A 22,053-nucleotide genomic window follows, 5' to 3' on the forward strand; every position below is an offset into this window, starting at 1 on the left:
TGCATACAGGTCTTTTGTCTCCTTAGGTAGGTTTATTCCTAGATGTTTTATTCTTTTTGTTGCAATGGTAAATGGGAGTGTTTTCTTGATTTCATTTTCAGATTTTTCATCATTAGTGTACAGGAATGCCAGAGATTTCTGTGCATTAATTTTGTATCCTGCTGCTTTACCAAATTATTGATTAGCTCTAGTAGTTTTCTGGTAGCATTTTTAGGATTCTCTGTGTATAGTATCATGTCATCTGCAAACAGTGACAGCTTTACTTCTTCTTTTCCAATTTGGATTCCTTTTATTTCCTTTTCTTCTCTGATTGCTGTGGCTAAAACTTCCAAAACTAGGTTGAATAAGAGTGGGCAGCCTTGTCTTGTTCCTGATCTTAGTGGAAATGGTTTCTTTCATATCTCTTCTCTCCCCGTAGTCATGGAGGTCTGGCCCCAGAACTCTGGGTGCTACTGGAGAGAAACTGGCTTCTCCAGCAGTATTGAGTGGACACTAACTGACTGCTCTCCTTTTCCCCCATGGGAGAGGCACCACTGGCTAGTTCAGACTTATGCTGTGTCACCTTGGGGTGAGGGGCAGCACTAACAAAATTCTTTAATCCTCTCCAATCATTCAAACTTTTTTTTTTTTGGCTCCAACAGAGTACTGAAATCTCCTCTCAGGAATCCTGGACTTCTAACAATTTTCATATGTGTCTGACCAAATCAGCACTTGCCAACTTTCTCCAGGTTTTCCTTGACCATGGCTCAGGGGGCTGGGACAGTTTCACTAACTCCTGTTGGGTCTGCAATCTGTACCAATGTCTATCTGCCTATTACTGGATGCCCAGGTGGGTGATCATCTTCCTGGTCCCTTGGTATAGGATGTTGGATCCCACAGCTTTCACAGAGGCACTTTTGATCATTAGTTGTTAAAAAGAGAGACAAAAAGGAGGGACATCTTACACTACCATGATGCTGATGTCACTCCCCCTTTCCCAAGACTTTTAAACATTTAGCTAAAGTGGAGAAATTCTTTGAAAAGCACCAGTTGAAGTAACACAAGAACAAATAGAAAATCTGAATAATCCTGATTTATTAAAAATATTGAATTTATAATTAAACTTTTCTACTATAACAACAAAACCAAATAAAAAACAAACAACTTCAGGTTCTCATGTATTTCAAATAAACAGTTAATAATATTGTGTGAAATTAAAATTTCCTGAATTAGAATGAATGTCTTTGCACTTAAGAAATACATGCTGAGATACCTAGTAAAGGAATCTGATGGGTATAGTAATTCTCACATGGTTCAGTGGGGGAAAACGCTGACTGAGGAATATACTTACTGCTTATACATTGTTCTCTATGATTATACTTAAATACCTATGTTTATTTAAACAAATATTATTCCCCTTAATGCTTCTTGCCCTGCTCTGCAAAATGAACAATGACAAAAACCATATTTCACCATGCAATATCTAAGTTTTGAGGTCAATTTTCCCTCACTCTCTGCTCTTGGGGACGTTTCACTCAAGGAGCATCTTGAGTACAAGTTAGCCCTTCCTTCTCTCTTACCTGAGCAGATCACATAGGCCGTGTTTCCATGGGTACAGGCAGGAACACCCAGGGCAGTCACAGGGCAATTCCACAAGAAAGATTCAGCCCCCAAGCAGTGAAATCGGGCTTCCCAGATTTGATCACCTCCTTCTGCTCCTTTTGGAATGGAGATGGCAACTCCACAGCCAAGCTGACGACAGACAACATTGGCATTGGCCCTAGTCCAGTGGGAGGCACAGAGCCCTCTCCATCTTCCAGAAATATTCATCTCCACTTGCCCCTCACACTGAGCAGTGCCATTTCTCATGAGCCGGACTTCTGTGTATGCTGGTTGGAAAAGATAGAATTTTAGCAAAATCTCATGTTTTTCTGACCTGAACAGAGTATGCAGGGAGGTTAATGTCCTGATCTGCATCTCACCTGAACAGACAACTTGAACAGCTCCACTGTGGTGACAAGTCCCCCCTGGACAGGGCACTCTGGGGCAGAACCAGAGCTCAGACTCCTCGCCCTCACATCTGAACTCTTCAGCCCAGACCCGGCCATCTAATGCTCTGAAGGGCACGTGTCCCAGGACAGACACAGCCTTGCCACATCCCATCTCTGCACAGATGACCTGGGCTGTGGGGAATGTAAAGTTCCCATCAGACACTGGGGTCCAGTCTTGTCCAGAACGCACTTCTACTTGCCCTGAGCAGGGTCCATCCCCTCCAACCAGACGCACACGTGCTAAGAGAAATAAACAAAGCCAGTGAGTGTTCATGATCTTGGCTTGACAATTGAAAACAATATATAATAGGCAATGGTGTGAAAGCTTTTCTTTTCCAGGAGTGGGACATGGAGAGAGAATTTGACAGTGTCAGAGTTGCATTTTCATGAGCAAGTTTCTGAAGAGAAACCCAGAAGTATTTGCAGGGTCAGTTAGGAATGACTGAATCCCAGCAACAAACACTTAGAGATTGGTTAGAAATGTGAATTCTTTATCTAGGGGCCAGGAAACTACAGGGCCCAAGACAGATCGTCAGGAATGGCTGAATACCAGGAACATATATTTTAGCATTTGTTGGAGAAGTAAATTTCTCTTTTAGGAGCCTGGGACTTCCAGAGCCCAAGGAAATAATGCATATTGTGTGGGCACTCAAACTTGAGTATAGAGGTATGAAGAACAGAACAAACCAGAGTGAAATGGCTATGAGAGAGCAGAGACCTATCATCCAGACAAAGTTATAAAGCTTTCCTGAGACTTGTGGGGTTCATAGTCTGATCAGTTTTATGACCCACAAGCCAATCCTCAAGTGACTTGGGGTAGAGAAAATCATAAAGGCTGGATCCATGAGGGCATGCCAACTGTAGATGGATGATGGTTCAAGAGAAGAAATATAGACATTATAACTAATCCACTTTTATGGTATCAAATTTTATTTTCTGACAATTTTTGATGGCAAAAAATTCCAAGAGGTTCTTAGGTGACCTAAATGGGGAAAAAGATGAGTCTGGGGGCTTCCCTGGTGGCACAGTGGTTGAGAATCTGCCTGCCAATGCAGCGGACATGGGTTCGAGCCCTGGTCTGGGAGGATCCCACATGCCATGGAGCAACTGGGCCCGTGAGCCACAATTACTGAGCCTGCGCGTCTGGAGCCTGTGCTCTGCAACAAGAGAGGCCGTGATAGTGAGAGGCCCGTGTACCACAATGAAGAGTGGCCCCCGCTTGCCACAACTAGAGAAAGCCCTCACACAGAAACGGAAACCCAACACAGCCATAAATAAATAAATAAATAAATAAATAAATAAATAAATAAATAAATGAGTCTGTTATGTTAAGTAAGCTCAGAGAGTCACAGGAGGGAGAAGGGATGGTCCTAGACATTTCTCTTGAAAACTCAGGATTTGTCAATGAACCAGAGTGAGTTCTGAGTGGAAGTGTACAAGACAGAGTTTGCCAAACAGTTCCTAGAAGAGGTTTTTCTTCTGAGACATGAGTCATAGAAAATGCTCAGGGGTGATATGAATTGATTTTAATTCTACCATTGTGCTAATTCTGTATTCATATCCGATGTCAACGAGATGACAGAAAAGGAGGTTCTCCAACCCTCATTCTCCCACAGAAACAGTGTGCCCTCAGCAACATGCCTGCCATGTTGTTATTCAGACACAAATGTGAACCCCGAAGCTGCTTCACGATGTGGCTCCAACCCTGCACCATCATGGTCCTAGAGGAAGTCCTGCCTTCCCAGAGGTACAGAAGGAGCCATACCATTTGGCATCCCTGGTAACAGGATTGCCAATGGTGGACATGAGAGTGAGTACAGAGTCTAATGCAGCCCTGTGACCTAGGTTCAGCCCCACTCTACCACAGTAGGGAGGCAATCCTGCCCACCTAGGCACCCAGAGGAAGCCACACCCATCCATGCCCCTGCCAACAGGTCCACTGACCAGACACAAAAACCACCCAGCAGCAGCCACATAACCTGAATCCAGCTTTGCTAGACCAGAGCTGTCCTACCAGCTCAGGGACCTGGCAGAAAAGATCTTTATTTGTCAAAAACAGTCTGTAAAGTCTGGAAGCAGTGTCTTCTCCTTCAAATGCATATTCACCAATGCAAGCTTACACATATCATGAAGAATCTGGAAAATATGATACCACTTAAGGAAACCAGTAAATCTCCAGTAACCTACCCTAAAGAAATGAAGATTTATGAACTCCCTGACAAAAAATTCGAGAAAATTGTTTTGAACTCAGTGACTACAAGAGAATACAAACAGACAACTGAACACAAACAGATAACTAAACACCATCAGGAACATAGTACATGAACAAAATGAGAAGTTTAATTTAAAAATAGAAAACACAAAAAGAGGCCAGACAAAATTCTGGAACTCAAGTATACAACAACTGAACTGAAAAATTCAATAGTGCACTTCAAGCAAACTGTATGATGCCAAACAAAGAATCAGCAAACTTAAAGACAAATTATTTCAAATTATATGATTACAGGAACAAAGAGAAAAAAGAGTAAATTATACATACATGATATATGGGAAACCATACAGCAAAATTATATATGCATTATGAAAGTCCCAGTAGGAAAAGACAAAGAGAAAAGGGCAGAAAGATTATTTAAAGAAATAATGACTGAGAACTTCCCAAATCTAGGGAGACAAAAAGACATCTTGATTCATGAAGCCCAAAAGTTCATAAATAGGTAGAATCCAAAGAGGTCTACGCCAAGACACACTATAATTAAATTAGCAAAATTCAAAGACAAAGATAATTTTGAAAGCATCAAGAGAAAAGTGACTTGTCACATACAAGGGAGCCCTTATAAGACTAATAGCAGATTTCTCAGCAGAAACCTTGCAGGCCAGAAGAGAGCAGGATAACATATCCAAAGTATTTAGAGAAAAAAACCTGCCAATTATCAACATTTTACCTGGCAAACTGTCCTTTAAGAATGAAGGAGAGATTTTAAAAAGTTAAAAACAAACAAACAAACAAACAAACAATAACTTAGGGGTTTCACCACAACTAGACTTGCCTTTCATTGGTAAAGATAAATATGAAGAGAAATACAGAATATTGAAATACTGTAATCATGGCACATAACTTGCTTTTAACTTTAGTTTACAAATCAAAAGTCAAACATAGTAAGAATAACTATAACCACAACAATTTGCTGATGGAAATACAATATGTAAAGAAATAAAATCTGACAGCAATTACATAAAGTGTGGGGGAATAGTAAAATGTAGAGTTTCTGTGTGCTATTAAAGTTGTTACCTTAATTGTACTTAACTTCAGTTATAGACTGCTATAACTATCAAATGTTTGATGCAAGTTCCCAGGTAACCACAATTAAAGTATAGTACAGACACAAGATAGGAGAAAAGAGTCACTTCACAAAGACAGCAACAGAAGAGAAGAACAAGAGAACTACAAAACGACAGAAAACAATTAACATAATAGGCAACAGTAAGTCCTGACCTTTCAATAATGATTTTAAATATAAATGTACTAAACTTTCCAATCAAAAAACATTGAGTGCCTTAATGGATTAAAAAACAAGACCCAACTATATACTTTAGATTTCATGACACACATAGGCTGAGAGTGAAGAGGTGCAGAAAAAGATCCCATGCAAATAGTAAACAAAAGAGAGGAAAGTCAAGCAAAAGAGACTTTAAGTCAAAAACTGTCACAAGAGACATAATGATAAAATAGTTCAACAAGAAGATATAATACATATAATTACATATACATATATACATATACACCCAACAGTAAAGCACCTAAATATACAGAGCAAACACTGACAGAGCTTAAGGGAGAAATAGAAGCAATACAATAGTAGAAGACTTCGGTCTCTCATGGTGGCCTCAAGAGTCAATTATGTCAAAACTGAGTCTGATACTGCTAAATCATGACAGAATAACAGGCATAGATTAGCTGGTGATGCAAGAGTTCAGCAAAGATCAATGAAAGCATTAGCCATGTGGCTGAAAGGGTCTTGGTGCTCTGGCATGGTGTCAGGCCTGAGCCTCTGAGGTGGGACCATAAGGTTAACAGCTGATCTTTCAGCAGAAACTCCTTTTCTTACATCTAAAGGAACTAGAGAAAGAAGAACAAACAAAACCCAAAGTTAATAGAAGGAAAGAAATCATAAAGATCAGAGCAGAAATAAATGAAATAGAAAGAAAGAAAACACTGGCAAAGATGAATAAAACTAAAAGCTGGTTCTTTGAGAAGGTAAACAAAATTGATAAACCATTAGCCAGACTCATCAAAAAACAGTGGGAGAGGACTCAAGCCAATAAAATTAGAAATGAAAAAGGAGAAGTTACAACAGACACCGCAGAAATACAAAGCATCCTAAGAGACTACTACAAGCAACTCTATGCCAATAAAATGGACAACCAGGAAGAAATAGAAAATATGAACAGACCAATCACAAGTAATGAAATTGAAACTGTGATTAAAAATCTTCCAACAGGGGGCTTCCCTGGTGGCGCAGTGGTTAAGAGTCTGCCTGCTGATGCAGGGGACGTGGGTTTCTGTCCCAGTCTGGGAGGATCCCGCATGCCACGGAGTGGCTGGGCCCGTGAGCCATGGCCACTGAGCCTGAGCGTCTGGACCTGTGCTCCGCAATGGGAGAGGCCACAACAGAGAGGCCCGCGTAGCGCAAAAAAAAAAAAAAAAAAAAAAAATCTTCCAACAAACAAAAATCCAGGACCAGATGGCTTTACAGGTGAATTCCATCAAACATTTAGAGAAGACCTAACACCCATCCTTCTCAAACTCTTCCAAAAAAATGCAGAGGAAGGAACACTCCCAAACTCATTCTATGAGGTCACCATCACACTGTTACCAAAATCAAAGATACTACAAAAAAAGAAAATTACAGACCAATATCACTGATGAATATGGATGCAAAAATCCTCAACAAAATACCAGCAAACAGAATCCAACAACACATTAAAAGGATCATACACCATGATCAAGGGGGATTTATTCCAGGGATGCAAGGATTCTTCAATATATGCAAATCAATCAATGTGATACACCACATTAACAAATTGAATAAGAAAAACCATAATGATCATCTCAATAGATCCAGAAAAAGCTTTTGACAAAATTCAACACCCATTTATGATAAAAACTCTCCAGAAAGTAAGCATAGAGGGAACCTACCTCAACATAATAAAGGCCATATATGACAAACCCACAGCAAATATCATTCTCAATGTTGAAAAACTGAAAGCATTTCCTCTAAGATCAGGAAGAAGAGAAGGATGTCCACTCTCACCACTATTATTCAACATAGTTTTGGGAGTCCTAGCCACAGCAATCAGAGAAGAAAAAGAAATAAATGGAATACAAATTGGAAAAGAAGAAGTAAAACTGCCACTGTTTGCAGATGACATGATACTATACATACAGAATCCTAAAGATGTTACCAGATAACTACTAGAGCTAATCAATGAATTTGGTAAAGTTGCAGGGTACAAAATTAATGCACAGAAATCTCTTGCATTCCTATACACTAATGATGAAAAATCTGAAAGAGAAACCAAGGAAACACTTCCTTTTACCATTGCAACAACAAGAATAAAATACCTAGGAATAAACCTACCTAGGGAGATGAAAGACCTGTATGAAGAAAACTATAAGACCCTGATGAAAGAAATTAAGTATGATACATACAGATGGAGAGATATACCATGTTCTTGGATTGGAAGAATCAATTTTGTGGAAATGACTATACTACCCAAAGCAATCTACAGATTCAATGCAATCCCTATCAAATTACCAATGGCATTTTTTACAGAACTAGAATAAAAAATCTTAAAATTTGTATGGAGACACAAAAGGCCCCGAATAGCCAAAGTGGTCTTGAGGGGAAAAAAACGGAGCTGGAGGAATCAGGCTCCCTGACTTCAGAATATACTACAAAGCTACAGTAATCAAGACAGTATGGTACTGGCACAAAAACAGAAATACAGATCAATGGAACAGGATAGAAAGCCCAGAGATAAACCCAGGCAACTATGGTCGGCTAATCTATGACAAAGGAGGCAAGGATATACAATGGAGAAAAGACAGCCTCTTCAATAAGTGGTGCTGGGAAAACTGGACATCTACATGTTAAAGAATGTAATTAGAACACTCCCTAACACCATACGCAAACATAAACTCAAATTGGATTAGAGACCTAAATGTAAGACGGGACACTATAAAACTCTTAGAGGAAAACATAGGAAGAACATTCTTTGACATAAATCACAGCAAGATCCTTTTTGATCCACCCCTAAAGTAATGAAAATAAAAATAAACAAATGGGACCTAATGAAACTGAAAAGTTTTTGCACAGCACAGGAAACCACAAACAAGATGAAAAGACAACCCTCAGGATGGGAGAAAATGTTTGCAAATGAATCAACAGACAAAGGATTGATCTCCAAAATATATAAACAGCTCATGCAGCTCAGTATCAAAAAAAAAAAACCCAATCAAAAAATGGGTGGAAGACCTAAACAGGCATTTCTCCAAAGAAGACATAGAGAAGGCCAAGAAGCACATGAAAAGCTGCTCAACATCACTAATTATTAGAGAAATGCAAATCAAAACTACAATGAGGGGATTTCCCTGGTGGTGCAGTGGTTAAGAATCCACCTGCCAGCTCTATTTACAATAGCCAGGACATGGAAGCAACCCAAGTGACCATCGACAGATGAATGGATAAAGAAGATGTGGCACATATATACAATGGAATATTAGCCATAAAAAGAAATGAAATTGAGTTATTTGTAGTGAGGTGGATGGACCTAGAGTCTGTCATACAGAGTGAAGTAAGTCAGAAAGAGAAAAACAAATACCGTATGCTAACACATATATATGGAATCTAAAAAAAAAAAAAAGGTTCTGAAGAACCTAGGGGCAGGACAGGAATAAAGATGCAGACGTAGAGAATGGACTTGAGGACACGGGGAGGGGGAAGGGTAACCTGGGATGAAGTGAGAGAGTGGCATGGACATATATACACTACCAAACGTAAAATAGATAGCTAGTGGGAAGCAGCTACATAGCACAGGGAGATCAGCTCGGTGCTTTGTGACCATCTAGAGGGGTGGGATAGGGAGGGTGGGAGCGAGATGCAAGAGGGAGGAAATATGGGGATATATGTATATATATAGCTGATTCATTTTATTATAAAGCAGAAACTAACACACCATTGTGAAACAATTATACTCCAATAAAGATGTTTAAAAAAAAAGAAGAATCCGCCTGCCAATGCAGGGGACACGTGTTCGAGCCCTGGTCCGGGAAGATCCCACATGCCGTGGAGCAACTAAGCCCGTGCGCCACAACTGCTGAGCCTGCGCTCTAGAGACCATGCACCTAGAGCCCGCACTCCACAACAAGAGAAGCCACCACAATGAGGAGTAGCCCCAGCTCAACACAACTAGAGAAAGCCCGTGTGCAGCAACGAAGACCCAATGCAGCCAAAAATAAATAAATAAATTTATTTAAAAAAGAAATACAATGAGGTATCACCTCACACTGGTCAGCATGGCCATCATCAAAAAAATCTCCAAACAAGAAATGCTGGATGGGCTTCCCTGGTGGCGCAGTCGTTGAGAGTCCGCCTGTTGATGCAGGGGACATGGGTTCGTGCCCCAGTCCGGGAAGATCCCACATGCCGCGGAGCGCTAGGCCCGTGAGCCATGGCCACTGAGCCTGCACGTCCGGAGCCTGTGCTCTGCAACGAGAGAGGCCGCGGCAGTGAGAGGCCCGCACACCGCGATGAGGAGTGGCCCCCGCTCGCCACAACTGGAGAAGGCCCTCGCACAGAAACGAGGACCCAACACAGCCAAAAATTAATTAATTAATTAATTAATTAAAAAAAAAAACTCACTCACTTTAAAAAAAAAAAGAAATGCTGGAGAGGTTGTGGAGAAAAGGGAACCCTCTTACACTGTTGGTGGGAATGTAAATTGATACAGCCACTATGGAGAACAGTATGGAGGTTCCTTAAAAAACTCAAAATAGAATTACCATATGACCCAGAAATCACACTCCTGGGCATATACCTGGAGAAAACCATAATTCGAAAAGATACATGCACCCCAATGTTCATTGCAGCACTATTTACAATAGCCAGGACATGGAAGCAACCTAAGTGTCCATCAACAGATGAACAGAAAAAGAAGATGTGGCACATATATACAATGGAATATTGCTCAACCTTAAGAAGGAACGAAATTGTGCCAGTTGCAGAGACATGGACAGACTTAGAGACTGTCATACAGAGTGAAATAAGTCAGAAAGAGAAAAACAAATATCATATTTTAATGCATATATGTGGAATCTAGAAAAATGGTTCAGATGAACTTATTCACAAAGCAGAAATAGAGACACAGATGTAGAGAACAAACGCATGGACACCACGAGGAGAAAGGCGGTGGGAGGGGGCGGTGAATTGGGAAATTGGGATTGGCATATATGCAGTACTATGTATAAAACAGATAACTAATGAGAACCTACTGTATAGCACAGGGAACTCTACTCAGTGCTCTGTGGTGACCTAAACGGGAAGGAAATCCAAAAAGGAGGGGATATATGTATATATATAGCTGATTCACTTTGCTGTACAGCAGAAACTAACACAACATTGTAAAGCAACTATACTCCAACTTAAAAAATAACAGAATCAGGATAAGTTAACTGCTGCATCTGCTCAGTCATGACCACCACGCTAGCATGTTCACTGGAAGAGTTCAGCTCTACCAAAACTGTTCTTGGACCCAAGAAGATGGGAGAGAAGAAATTCTCTTATTGATGAATCTGTTACATGAACATGGATCCTTGCTGGAGAAGATCCAGGTTTGGGCAACCAGAAACTTATATAACGTAATATACAAAATGACAAATATAAAATTATGTACAAAAGTGAGCATTTCTTTAGAATAATAAGAGAAATCATAACAAATTGCACATTTTTTAAAAGGTGATAAATATCACAAATATCATAGAATCCAAAGCATCGGAGGGCCAGAGCAGTGCGGAGCTCTGGAGTTTGTTCCATCAGGGTAAGTAACTCTGACTAATCCTGGAGTTCTTTTTTTTTTTTTTTTTTTTTTTTGCAGTATGTGGGCCGCTCACTGTTGTGGCCTCTGCCGTTGCGGAGCACAGGCTCCCGACGCGCGGGCTCAGCGGCCATGGCTCACGAGCCTAGCCACTCCGCGGCATGTGGGATCTTCCTGGACCGGGGCACGAACCCGTGTCCCCTGCATCGGCAGGCGGACTCTCAACCACTGCGCCACCAGGGAAGCCCCTGCCAACATTTTTTAAAAGGTTGTCTGTCTTCCCCTCTTCCATTTCCTCACCAATGAGTCCCTCCCTAGTCGCAGGCACTTCATTCCAGTCCACACCACTCCACTGAAACGATCTTCTCAAATGTCCCCAGTGGCTCCTCGTCACCAAATCAGACGGGTTTTGCTCAACTTTTGTGCTCCTGGTCTCTTTTTCCTGGTAGACACTCATAACCGAAACCAAGTCCCCCTAAAATTGAGTTCCCTTACTGAGTTTATGATTAATTTTTCGATCCAACACTTTATTCCCTTTCTTATCCCCTCTGACCTCAACCCTGTGCTAACTGAACACTGATAAACCAGAGTCAGACAACTAAGATTGCTGTTGTCCCTAACATAATGCACTAAAGTTGCTGTTGCCGATTTCATCATTAACATACAAACTCAAGTTGCTTCTCTGGGACAAGGTGAGCTCACAGACCCCTAAGCCATGGAACTCTCTGGCCAGAGAATCATAAACTGGAGGCCTCCTGACTCCCAAAACCACAATTAAGAAAAGTCACAGAAATGTCACAAGAGGATGATTCATCCCAGTTTCTTTGTTCTTTCCCTTTGAAACATCCCTAACTCAAAGCCCAAGATGGAGTGGATCTGAGACTTGTCTCCCACTCCATTGCTTGGCACCATGCAAATAAACCCTTACTTGGCTGCAAAAAAAAAAGAAAAAGCTTTTTGCATGTCAATTGTACCTCAATAAAGTAGCTTAAAAATGAAAATAATTATTTTCTTAGGGGCCTCAACTAGTATCATCAAAGATCTGCTGAGGGTGAGATTGGAAAAATCACTTTTCCTGTCATCTTCCCCAAAAGAGCTGATTGGCTTTGGGTTGCCAGGAACCTACAGCAGGTGTTCGCAGGGCTTCCCCTGTCCTACCATCAGATGGTTGACCATTTTCTAGGACTCAAACACCTACGTTAGGAACTCACTGTGATATCTGAATCTGCCTCCAATCCAGCTGTTCTGATGGGATTAATGTCCTGGGCATTTCATCCACCATTTTGAGAACAACTGGAAACATCTCTGGCAGATCCTGTGACCACCCACTCACACTCTAGTTTCACTGCTGTCTTTACTGCATCCACCTTGACACAGGTCGAATACACTTAGGCAGTACTGAGCACTTCTTATGAGTCACTTCAGGTTCTCTTAGCCTCATTGGCATTTGTACTTGTTTTGCTCTACTTACTGTGTTGTAAATGTTAAAACGTCATGTTTCCCTGCTGCGTGAATATCCCCACAAACAGGATGTGAGCACCCCATCAGGTGTCTACGTGCACCTGTGATGACTAAACCCAGCCACAAATTCCCCTTCTTGCCCTCCCCTGACTGTGACCTAGTGACATTCAAATGCATCAATGAAATCCCCTCATGCCTTTTCCTTGTGTAACTCCACTCTTACCCCTAATATTGTCACTTGTCCATGAGTCTTCACTCCCTCTTATGGCTCCCCATGTTTCGTTGAGCTTGCTCCCTTGGTGCCTCCCCGATGTGGCCTCCTTATGGTATGTGGTGGCCCTGTCTCTCTAGGACCTCTGAGTATAATAAACTATGTTTGCCTGTCCATCTCTTATGTCCTCTCTTGTGGCCGAACCTGCCTGAACATCCCATGAAAGAATAAAAAGTAACTGCCATGATGAAGCTAATTCATAAAAGTACAACCCAGCAGTTGTACCTCTTGTAATATTTGACCTCACTTCCCTGACTCTTATGAAACACCACAGAGATCTGAAGGGTCTGATTGTACACAGGTCTGGAGACTTTAATATCCAGGGCCAAGCAAGCCCTTACACCCCCTTGAGCAACTAATGCTCTAGGAATCACTGTGTGGCTGGAGTCTTCCCCCAAGGATGCTCTAAATTCTGTGATCTGGTATTCCCATAGTTATTCTGGGAATGAGACTGAAGCTTTTCCTGCTGGGGATCCCCTCCCAGACCAGACAGGCCTTACCTGAGCAGATTACTCCAATACTTTGTTCATAAGAGAAGGTATGATTATAGTTTTCAAAATTAGAATAAAGACAGTCTTTGATGCTGAAACTTGATGCTGTCACTGTTTCGTTGCAGTAATTATAGATACGCCAAATGGGGCTAAGTCTTGGTCCAAAATAAGCCCCTCTGGGAGCATCGACAGCAGCTCCACATCCCAGCTCTCGGCACACCACGTCTGCATTGTCCACGAACCAGTACTCAACATACACCATGCCCCACACTCCTTGATGCTTCACTTCCACTCTCCCCTCACAGCGGTGGCCTCCATCCTTCAGCCTCAGCTCCAGAGCTGCGGGAGAGACAGAGACACAGGACACGGGACACAGGAGAGATTTTAGGAGACCATGAGGTGGTGTGCTGGTAAGTATTAAAAAATGAGCTCTCTGAGGGGAAAAGTTCCCTGTGTATAGCATTTGTTCATTTCTGAGGTATAAATATTCCCATTGTGGCCAACTCTCAGCTATCAATGTGGTAGCACTGAACGTGCAGCTGGGGAGGGATGTACCCAACTCTTTCTCACAAGCCTGTAGAACCCACCTTCATGGACACCACCAAGGACAGGCCTTCAGAGAACTCTGGATGCTGTCCAAAGCTACTAAGGGGTAGATGTGCCCAAAGCTACTAAGGGGCTCAGCTTCCCCATCTCAGTTACAGCTCATGGCCCAGGATGCCAGGGAGGAATCTTCCCTCTCCTTCTCTGTCCCATAGGGAGCACTCTCGTCTAGCTTAGGAACGGAGGACCATGGTAAGCAGATACTCAACTGTCCCGATTATCCAGCCACCTGGTATTCATGTCCTTGTATAATCCCCACACTTGAATGTATCTAGTAACATGCACATAACAACTGGAATTTGGCAAAAGTGATGAGATGTCACTTAAGAGATTAGGTTTCAAGACGACCCTGGTTTCTCCCTTGTGACCTATCTTGCTCTCTCTCTTGCTCTGATGAAGTCAGCTACCAGGTTGTGAGCTGTTTATGGAGAGACCCTCATGAGAAGAAATTGAGGAAGGCCTCTAGCCAACAGCCAGCAAGGGACTGGGGCTCTCAGTTAAACAGTCCACCAAGGCCTGAATGCTGCCAACATCCAGGTGAGTAAGTGTGAAGGATACCCACCCCTGGGTGAAACTTCAGACGACTGCATATTGTGAGACATCATGAGTCAGGTAAACCATGCCAATTCCTAGCCCACAGAAATTATGTCATGCTAGATGTTTGTTTGTTGTTTTAAGCTGCCGTGTTTGGCAGTAATTTGTAGCACAGTAACATATAACTAACGTAGGGCTTCCCTCCAGCGTCAGAAAACAGCAGGATGATCCAAATGCTAGCAAGGCAGATTTCATTCTGAGACCTCTTCTCCTGGCTTGCAAGCCACTGCTGTCTCACTGGTGTTCACATGGCCTTTCCTTAGTGCATGTGCACAGGGAGAGAAAGAGAGAGAGATCTCCCTCTCTTCCTTTTCTTATAATGCTACCTACTGGATTAGGGCTCCACACTTGTGATCTTATTTAACCTTAATTACCTCCTAAAGACCCTATCTCCAAATGCAGTCACACTGGGGGTGAAGGCTTTAATATATGAATTTTGGAGGGACACAATTCAGTCCACAGACCTGGGTTCATTATAGGAAGGAAATAAAGATAAATGGGAAGGAGGTAAAGGAGGTAGTAGAAGAAGTGAGACATCCTGTGAAGTTTATTTGGGTTTTTTTTAGAAGTCTGACATCGACCTTTTTAGGATTGAAATGGGATCCTAAAAGCACACAGGAAGCTACTTTTATTAATACTAAAATTATCTATTTTGAGACAGGTCCTGTACTTAGTGCTGTAAATGCAGAAAGCAGGAAGACAATATTCCTGCCTTCATGTACCTTTTACCTAGTTGATGACACAAAACAAATAAGTACATGATTTCAGTACTGTGAAAAGTTCCAAGAGATTATCTCAGTGATGGTAGGCTTGGTTATTGAGGTTATCTCATCTGCTGAAAATAAAGTGGAATAAATTTACTAAGAATTGTCTTAAAAGCATTAAAGACCTGATAAGATAGGAAGAAAAAATAAGGCCAAATCTGAAGGGAAAATGGAAATTCACTAAGATACAAGAGCATGGAATGTGCTTTTGCCTTGAGGGCATTAGCCTATTTGGGGTTGGGGAGGAGTTTCTGCCCTTTGATGGTGAAGAGCCATAAATCAAATCCCAAACCCACACCCAGATGAGACATCCAAAAGAAGGCATTCTCCACAATAAGCCAGGACACCACTTGAAATAGACACGCTCTTGCATAAAACTAGATTCAGAGTTTAAATGTACAGACTGTCCAGATATTATCAATTTTTTGCACTTGTATTAAGGAGATCCACTACTGATAATAGCAGGAAATTATGAAAAAATAAAAATAAAACCCTTTCTAGAGCAAAGTACCTTGTTCAAATTACCTCTATTAATAATTTTTATAAATACAGTGACCAGCATATTTTCAAAAAAAAAAATGCAAACACACAAAGAAACAAAGTTCCATTAACAAGAACCAAGAGAAACTATTGAAGCAGACACAGAGACTTCTCATATTAGATATATCAGATATCAGGCTATAGAACTACCATATGTACTATATTTGAAGAAATAAAAATACAGTCTTAAAGAAAGTGCAAGGAATTTTTTGAATGCATAGAAAAAAATTTTAAAGCTAACTTCTATGAATGAAAAATATATTTGTTGAAATTTAAATTTTTACATAATATCAAATTCAGGTAAAGAGTGAATTAGTGAGGTGAATAATAATTAGAATAAATTACCTGGAATACTGCACAGAGAAACAAAATGATGAAAATTACAGAAGAGAAAATCAGAGATACAAAATGGAACTGTGAGGTTTTAATTAAGTTAAAATGAAACAAGGGAAAGAAGAGAGGGAGACAGACACAGAGAAATACAGAAAGAGAGAGTACTGAGCAGAGGCAATATTTGAAAAATACTGAGTGAGAATTTTCCAGAACTGATGAAAGATACCAATCCTTACAGTGAATAAGCCCAACAGAACTCAGTCAAGACATATAAAAAGGAATCCATTTGTAGAAACATCATAGATGGAAACATTACTAGTGTTCAATGACATTTAAAATTCTCTTTTTCTGAGCACATGGAAATATTAATACTTCTTTGTTTGCCTGTTTGAAGTGAAGCATAACCATGTGATCTGGCTCATCCAATGAAGTGTGAGAACAAATGATGTCATTTCCACATAGAAGCATTTAGGAGACAATATATTTTTTAAAAAAGAGAGAGGGGGCAATATATTTTTCTGCCACAGCAAATACTGCAGCCTTGTGTTGAAGTGGTAGCATAATAAGATGGTAGGGCATTCAACAACCTGAGTAGTTGAATAATTATGATAGCAGAAATCCTGCCAAAGTGAATAGAACATGTCATGTAAGAAAAACTTTTGGTTATTTGTTACTACAACATAATTTAGCTTATTCTTACTAAAATGGTAAGAAACAGCAGAAACTGACAAAAAGAAAAATATCAAGATATAGACTAGGTGTATAAAAATGAGAAACATCTATACCAACATCTAAGTCCCCAAGAACAAACAGAGATGCCAGTATAGAGTAGACTGAAGCCCTTAGATGTGCCAAAAGAGAAAAAAATTGCCAATCTAAAATTCTATACTCAAAACCATTCTCTCAAAGAATAATGTCCTCAAACATGATATCACCAAAATGTTGATGTAGGAGACAGCAGCCTCCATCCCCCTAACAAAGACCAAAAATTAGACAGCTTTCAGGAATAAAAGCAGCTCTGGAAAGATCTGGAGTCCTCTAAGAAGTTTGATCACACCAAGACACTGTCATTTGGTGGCATCATTCCATCCTCCAAGCCAGCATTGCTCAATGCCAAGGGTGCCAAGAGAGCTCCTCTCACCAGGATAGTGAGAGCAGGCTGAGTAACCAGTGTCCCTAGCCTTTGGGGAGCATGATATGAAAGTCCTGCTTCACCAGTATGGTCCCTAGCCACTGGAACTAGAGGCAATGCTGAGGACAACAACAGCCATTCCAGTGACTGCAGACCCCCTGCAATCCTTGCCAAAGACCACAAAGTTGTCAATGCTGTGGACGTCAGCAGCCTGAGCCAAACAGACATCATGCCCTCCCAGACCCAGTGCCACCATATGCCTCTGCACTTGGCACCCTGCAGTACAATCCAGTGTGCCCCTACCCAGAGGCGAAAGGCTTTCCCTACTGAAGTCAGTACATAGAGTCTGGAAGAGGTGACTGCTCCTTTAAACGTGCAGACATCTACTAGAGACTAAGATATCAAAAAGAATCAGGGAAACAAAATTCAACCAAAGGAATACAGCAAATCACCTGTAACTGGCCCCAAAGAAATGGAGGTCCAGGAATTGCCTGACAAAGAATTCAAAATAGCTCTTCTGAAGATTCTCAGGGACTTCCCTGGTGGTCCAGTGGTTAAGAATCCACCTCTCAATGCAGGGGATGTGTGTTCGATCCCTGGTTAGGGAACTAAGATCCCCCATGCTGCAGGGCAACTAAGCCCGCGGGCTGCAACTACTGAGCCGGAACACTCTGGAGTCAGCCTGCCACAACTAGAGAGAAGCCTGCGCACTGCAACTAGAGAAGCCCGAGTGCCACAAGGAAGATCCCGCGTATGGTAACTAAGACTTGACACAACCAAACAAATGAATAAATAAATAAATAAATATTAAAAGAAAAACAGTGCTGTTTTGAACATGTGTGCACATTTCTATTGTTCTTCTTTTTTTGCAGGGGTGGGGGAAGAAATTTCTTTATTTAAAACTGCTTTTTTTTTTTTTTTCTGTGAAACTACAAGTGTACAAGTGAGGAGAGAACTGCTCCCAGCACATGCTTCCCACCCCCACCCATCACACTCCCAACCTGCTCCCCAGTCCTGCCTGGATCTTTGATGGGAGAAGTTCCCCCACTTTTACAGTCTTGTAAAATCCTGAGGATATTTGAGGGGTTCAAATAGTAGGATTCAGGGCCGAGGATGGGACAGTGGTGATTTTACCTTCCCTCATACCTGGCCCTTTGCAGACTCCCTCCTCTCTCTCCCTACCTTCTTGATTTTGGACTGAGAAATAAAAAGATACATCATTTCTGGGGAGATTGAGGGAGATACATACACAGACATCCCAACCCATGTTTAACATATTTGGCAATAACCCCCTCCCCATTCCTCCCCCTCCAATCTGCAAATGGTAGTTTAAAAAAAAGATTGTAGACATGTCACTCACAGGGGAAGGTGACATTTGCTCAAAATTATTGAGTCTAGCCCTGCCCAATGGTGGTGGGAAGAGGCGGGATAAGCTGGCTGAGCAAGCCCTGACTCCCTCCACACCAAATACAGCAGAAAGCTGCCTGTACAAGCAAAGAATACCTCAGTGACTTTAGCAAAGGAGAGCACCTAAGTGATTTTGGGGGGCAGGCGTGGGGCCCTGCTAAATGTACTTCCTGATGGACAGGACTGGATCCAAGCAGGCCTCTACACCAGTTCTATTTGTTCCCCTTTCTCTTATCATGACCCCTTTGGCTATCACCCCTAATATACGAAAAACAAGAAAATTTTTTTAAATCAACGTATTTATAAAATCATCTACTTCCCCAAAATAAATTAAAAATTAAGAACCACCATGAACAACAGAAAACCCTGAAATAAAATTTAAAAAATACAGATGGATCCCAGGGTTAATTTTTCTTTCCTTAAAAAAAAAAGTTTCAACCCCAAAGCCCAGCCAACAATTCCCGAAAGTAGCAGAAACTCCCTCGGAGGTAGATATCTGAGTCAGACACTCTCGTCCACAGAACAATTCTATTGGTTTAAGATGAGCTGGTATCAGGTAATAAAGCCATGTCGAGGGGCAGGGGCTGGGGCGGGACAGGGGGCGTGGCCAGTGTCCTCTGTCCAGAAGTCATGTCCCCATTTTTGGCATCTCTGGTTGGGCAGGGCTGGCATCTCCACAGATCCCAGAGCATATAAGTGGTGTGGGGGGCCGTGGCGGGGGGGAGTGCAGGAGCCCAGAGAGAGACAGAGAGAGAAAAAGAGAGAGAAAGAAACAGAATAGCTGTATGTGTGTGTATGAGAGAAAGAGAAGGAGAGGAGAGGAAAGATCTGAAAAATAGGATTCTGGGTGTGTGTGTGTCTGTGTGAGAGAGAAAGGGGGAGAAACAAAAAGAATGAAAAAAGGAAAAAAGGGGAGACAGACTTCACTCTCCCCTTAAGGGATCCCATCTTCCCTGCCATGTAGTCATCACCCCCCACCCCAGCAATGAGAGAGTCTGCCCAGGGAGGGGATGACCCCATTTGCCCTTCTCTATCCTGTGCTTCCCCTGTGTCTGGGTTTTGTCCTCTGGATGCCTGCGTCCTCTTCAAGAGTTGCCTTGTGAGCCCCCCACCCCTGTGGCCCTGAGGGGCGAGATCAGTGGGAAGTGTCAGAATGAACGCTCCCTGGTCCCTCTGTCGGGGATGTCATTGAGGATGGGGTCACAGCCTCCTGCCAGCCACCGTTTGCCCTCATTTCCCGAGGGCTATACATCTGGCCTCCCCCGAGGTTATCCCCGTAGCCCCCGGCCCCATCAAGTGATTCCACCTGGGAGGCAGGGTAGGAATCTGCGGTGAGCCCGCCATCCCCAGAAACATGTCACCGGATCCTGAGAGATTGAAAGAGCCACCAGAGCCTGCAGAAGAAGCAGGTGTCAGGGAGCTGGTGGGGCTGTGGCCGCCCTGGGTGACTGACACAGCCGTCTTGATGGCATAGATGTTTGCCTCCTCTTGGAACTTTCCAATATTTTTCTTATAGCGAATCCGCTTGTTGCCAAACCAGTTGGAGACCTGAGAGACAGTGATTCTGCACTTCTTGGCGGCTCCTCCTTAGCCTCCTCACTAAGATATGGGTTACTCAGGTGGGAGTAGAAATACTCAGTCAGGACCTCAGTGGCCTGTTTGCTGAAGTTACGGCTTTTTCATCTGGCATCCAGGAAGCAGGAACGCAGGATCTTGATGGCCTCGCAGGTGTTCTGTTTGAGTTGCATCTGGATGGCGCTGAACTTCCAGTGGACGATGCTCACTGCGTGCTCCATCTCCTTGGGTGCCACGGGCTGCGTGCGGCTCTGCTGCCTCAGCAGGTTCATGACGTGGCTTGTGAATTCGTTACATGCCTGCTGATACTTTTCCAGCTCCGAGTGGTAAATGTGGCAAATCTGGGCAAGTTTGCTGCGATAATCGGAGTGTTCGATGGAGGTGTCGGGGACACACCGTCCCTGGCGGCTGCAGCGGTGGCGGCTGCAGCGGTGGCTGCTGCTGCCGCTGAGCCACCCCCTTTCTCAGGCCCTGCCTCACCCTCTGCCAGAAGCATGTTGTCCAAGCTCATCAGCTGTGGGTCCACAGGCTCCTCCTCTTGGGAGCTTCGAGAGCTGAGGCCGGTTTTCTCCTTGATTTCACACAGGACGCTAAAGAGGGCAGGCTTCATTCGCTGGCGGTTTGGGGCATGTTTCTTGGCCTGGGCCTCATCCAGGCTCTGGTCGGTGATGGTCATTATCTGCTACAGAATGTCCCTCATGTCTTGCTTCCCTCAGCCTCCCGGGACCCCACCCCCAGCCCCACTGGGGTCTCTGCCAGTGGGAGGTTCAGCAGGGCCCCCAGGCTCCCCACCCACCAACCCAAGGCCCCCCAACCCCCACCTGGAGGGGTCGGCCCCAGCAGCCACTTGTCCACAGGTGGGGGGAGCCCTGAGGCCCCTCCCTGCTCCGCCCCTCCCCCCTCACCTGGTTACTACTCCCCCAAACTCGCTGGGGCTGCTGCTCTCCCCGCCCCAACCCCTGCCTGGTCTCCTCCCCCTCCCGGCTCTCCCCGGGGTTCACCGTGGCCCTGAACGGAGACCTGGGGTACCATCTGGGCCCAACACAGGAGACCCCAGCCCCCTGGCGGTGGAGAGAGACAGTATGAACATTTCAAAATAATTTAAAAATATAACAAAGATTCTCAGAGAGCTACAAGAGAACATATATAGATATTTAATGATACCAAGAAAACAATATAAATAAGATGAGAACAATAAAGATATAGGAAATATTTTTTTAAAAAAGAAGAAGAAGAAGAGCTAAGCAGAAATTTTGGAGCTGAATAATACGAGTGAACTGAAGAATTCAATACAGAGGCTCAGCAACAGACTTGACCAAGCAAAAGAAAGAATCAATGAGTTAGAATAAAGATCAATTGAAATTATCCAATCAGAGGAGCAAAAAGAGAAAAGAGAATGAAAAGGAACATAGAAAACCAGTGGGAATGATGGACACCATCAAGAGAAACAATGTATGCAATGGAGTCACAGAAGGAGAAGTGAGGGAGAAAAGGAATAATGGCTGAGAATTTCCCAAACCTGTGGAAAGATTTGGACATCCAAGTTCATGGGGCTAATAAGTCATCCCAAAAGTTCAATCCAAAAGTCTTCTCCAAGACACACATAATAAACTGTCTAAAATCAAAGACAGAGGATTTTAAAAGTCCAAAGAGAAGAAAAAAATTCTGTCACATATGAGAACTCACATAAGGAGATGAGCAGATTTGTCAAAAGAAACCTTGCAGACCAGGAGAGGATTGATTACATATTCAAAGTGAA

The 22,053-nt window shown here is 42.8% G+C and overlaps 1 protein-coding gene and 1 pseudogene across 2 annotated transcripts in view; both read right to left on the reverse strand.

Annotated features, from left to right (window-relative positions):
* Positions 1-13,809, reverse strand: part of LOC307060501 (antigen WC1.1-like) — a gene marked incomplete at both ends in the record, with an annotated part of 36,282 nt that extends 22,473 nt beyond the window's left edge. Inside the window, 3 exons of the mRNA XM_079714996.1 lie at positions 1,560-1,868; positions 1,962-2,270; positions 13,356-13,809. Of these exons, the coding sequence (XP_079571122.1) occupies positions 1,560-1,868; positions 1,962-2,270; positions 13,356-13,809 (1,072 nt within the window). The remainder of the gene's footprint in view (positions 1-1,559; positions 1,869-1,961; positions 2,271-13,355) is intronic.
* Positions 13,810-19,854: 6,045 nt separating this feature from the next.
* Positions 19,855-21,131, reverse strand: LOC307060502 (pre-B-cell leukemia transcription factor 2-like; annotated as a pseudogene). The gene has a single exon. The product of its transcript is annotated as a pre-B-cell leukemia transcription factor 2-like (transcript).
* Positions 21,132-22,053: the final 922 nt, after the last annotated feature.

Source organism: Hyperoodon ampullatus, assembly GCF_949752795.1.
Source record: "Hyperoodon ampullatus genome assembly, chromosome: 11".
NCBI classification, from domain to species: Eukaryota; Metazoa; Chordata; class Mammalia; order Artiodactyla; family Ziphiidae; genus Hyperoodon; species Hyperoodon ampullatus.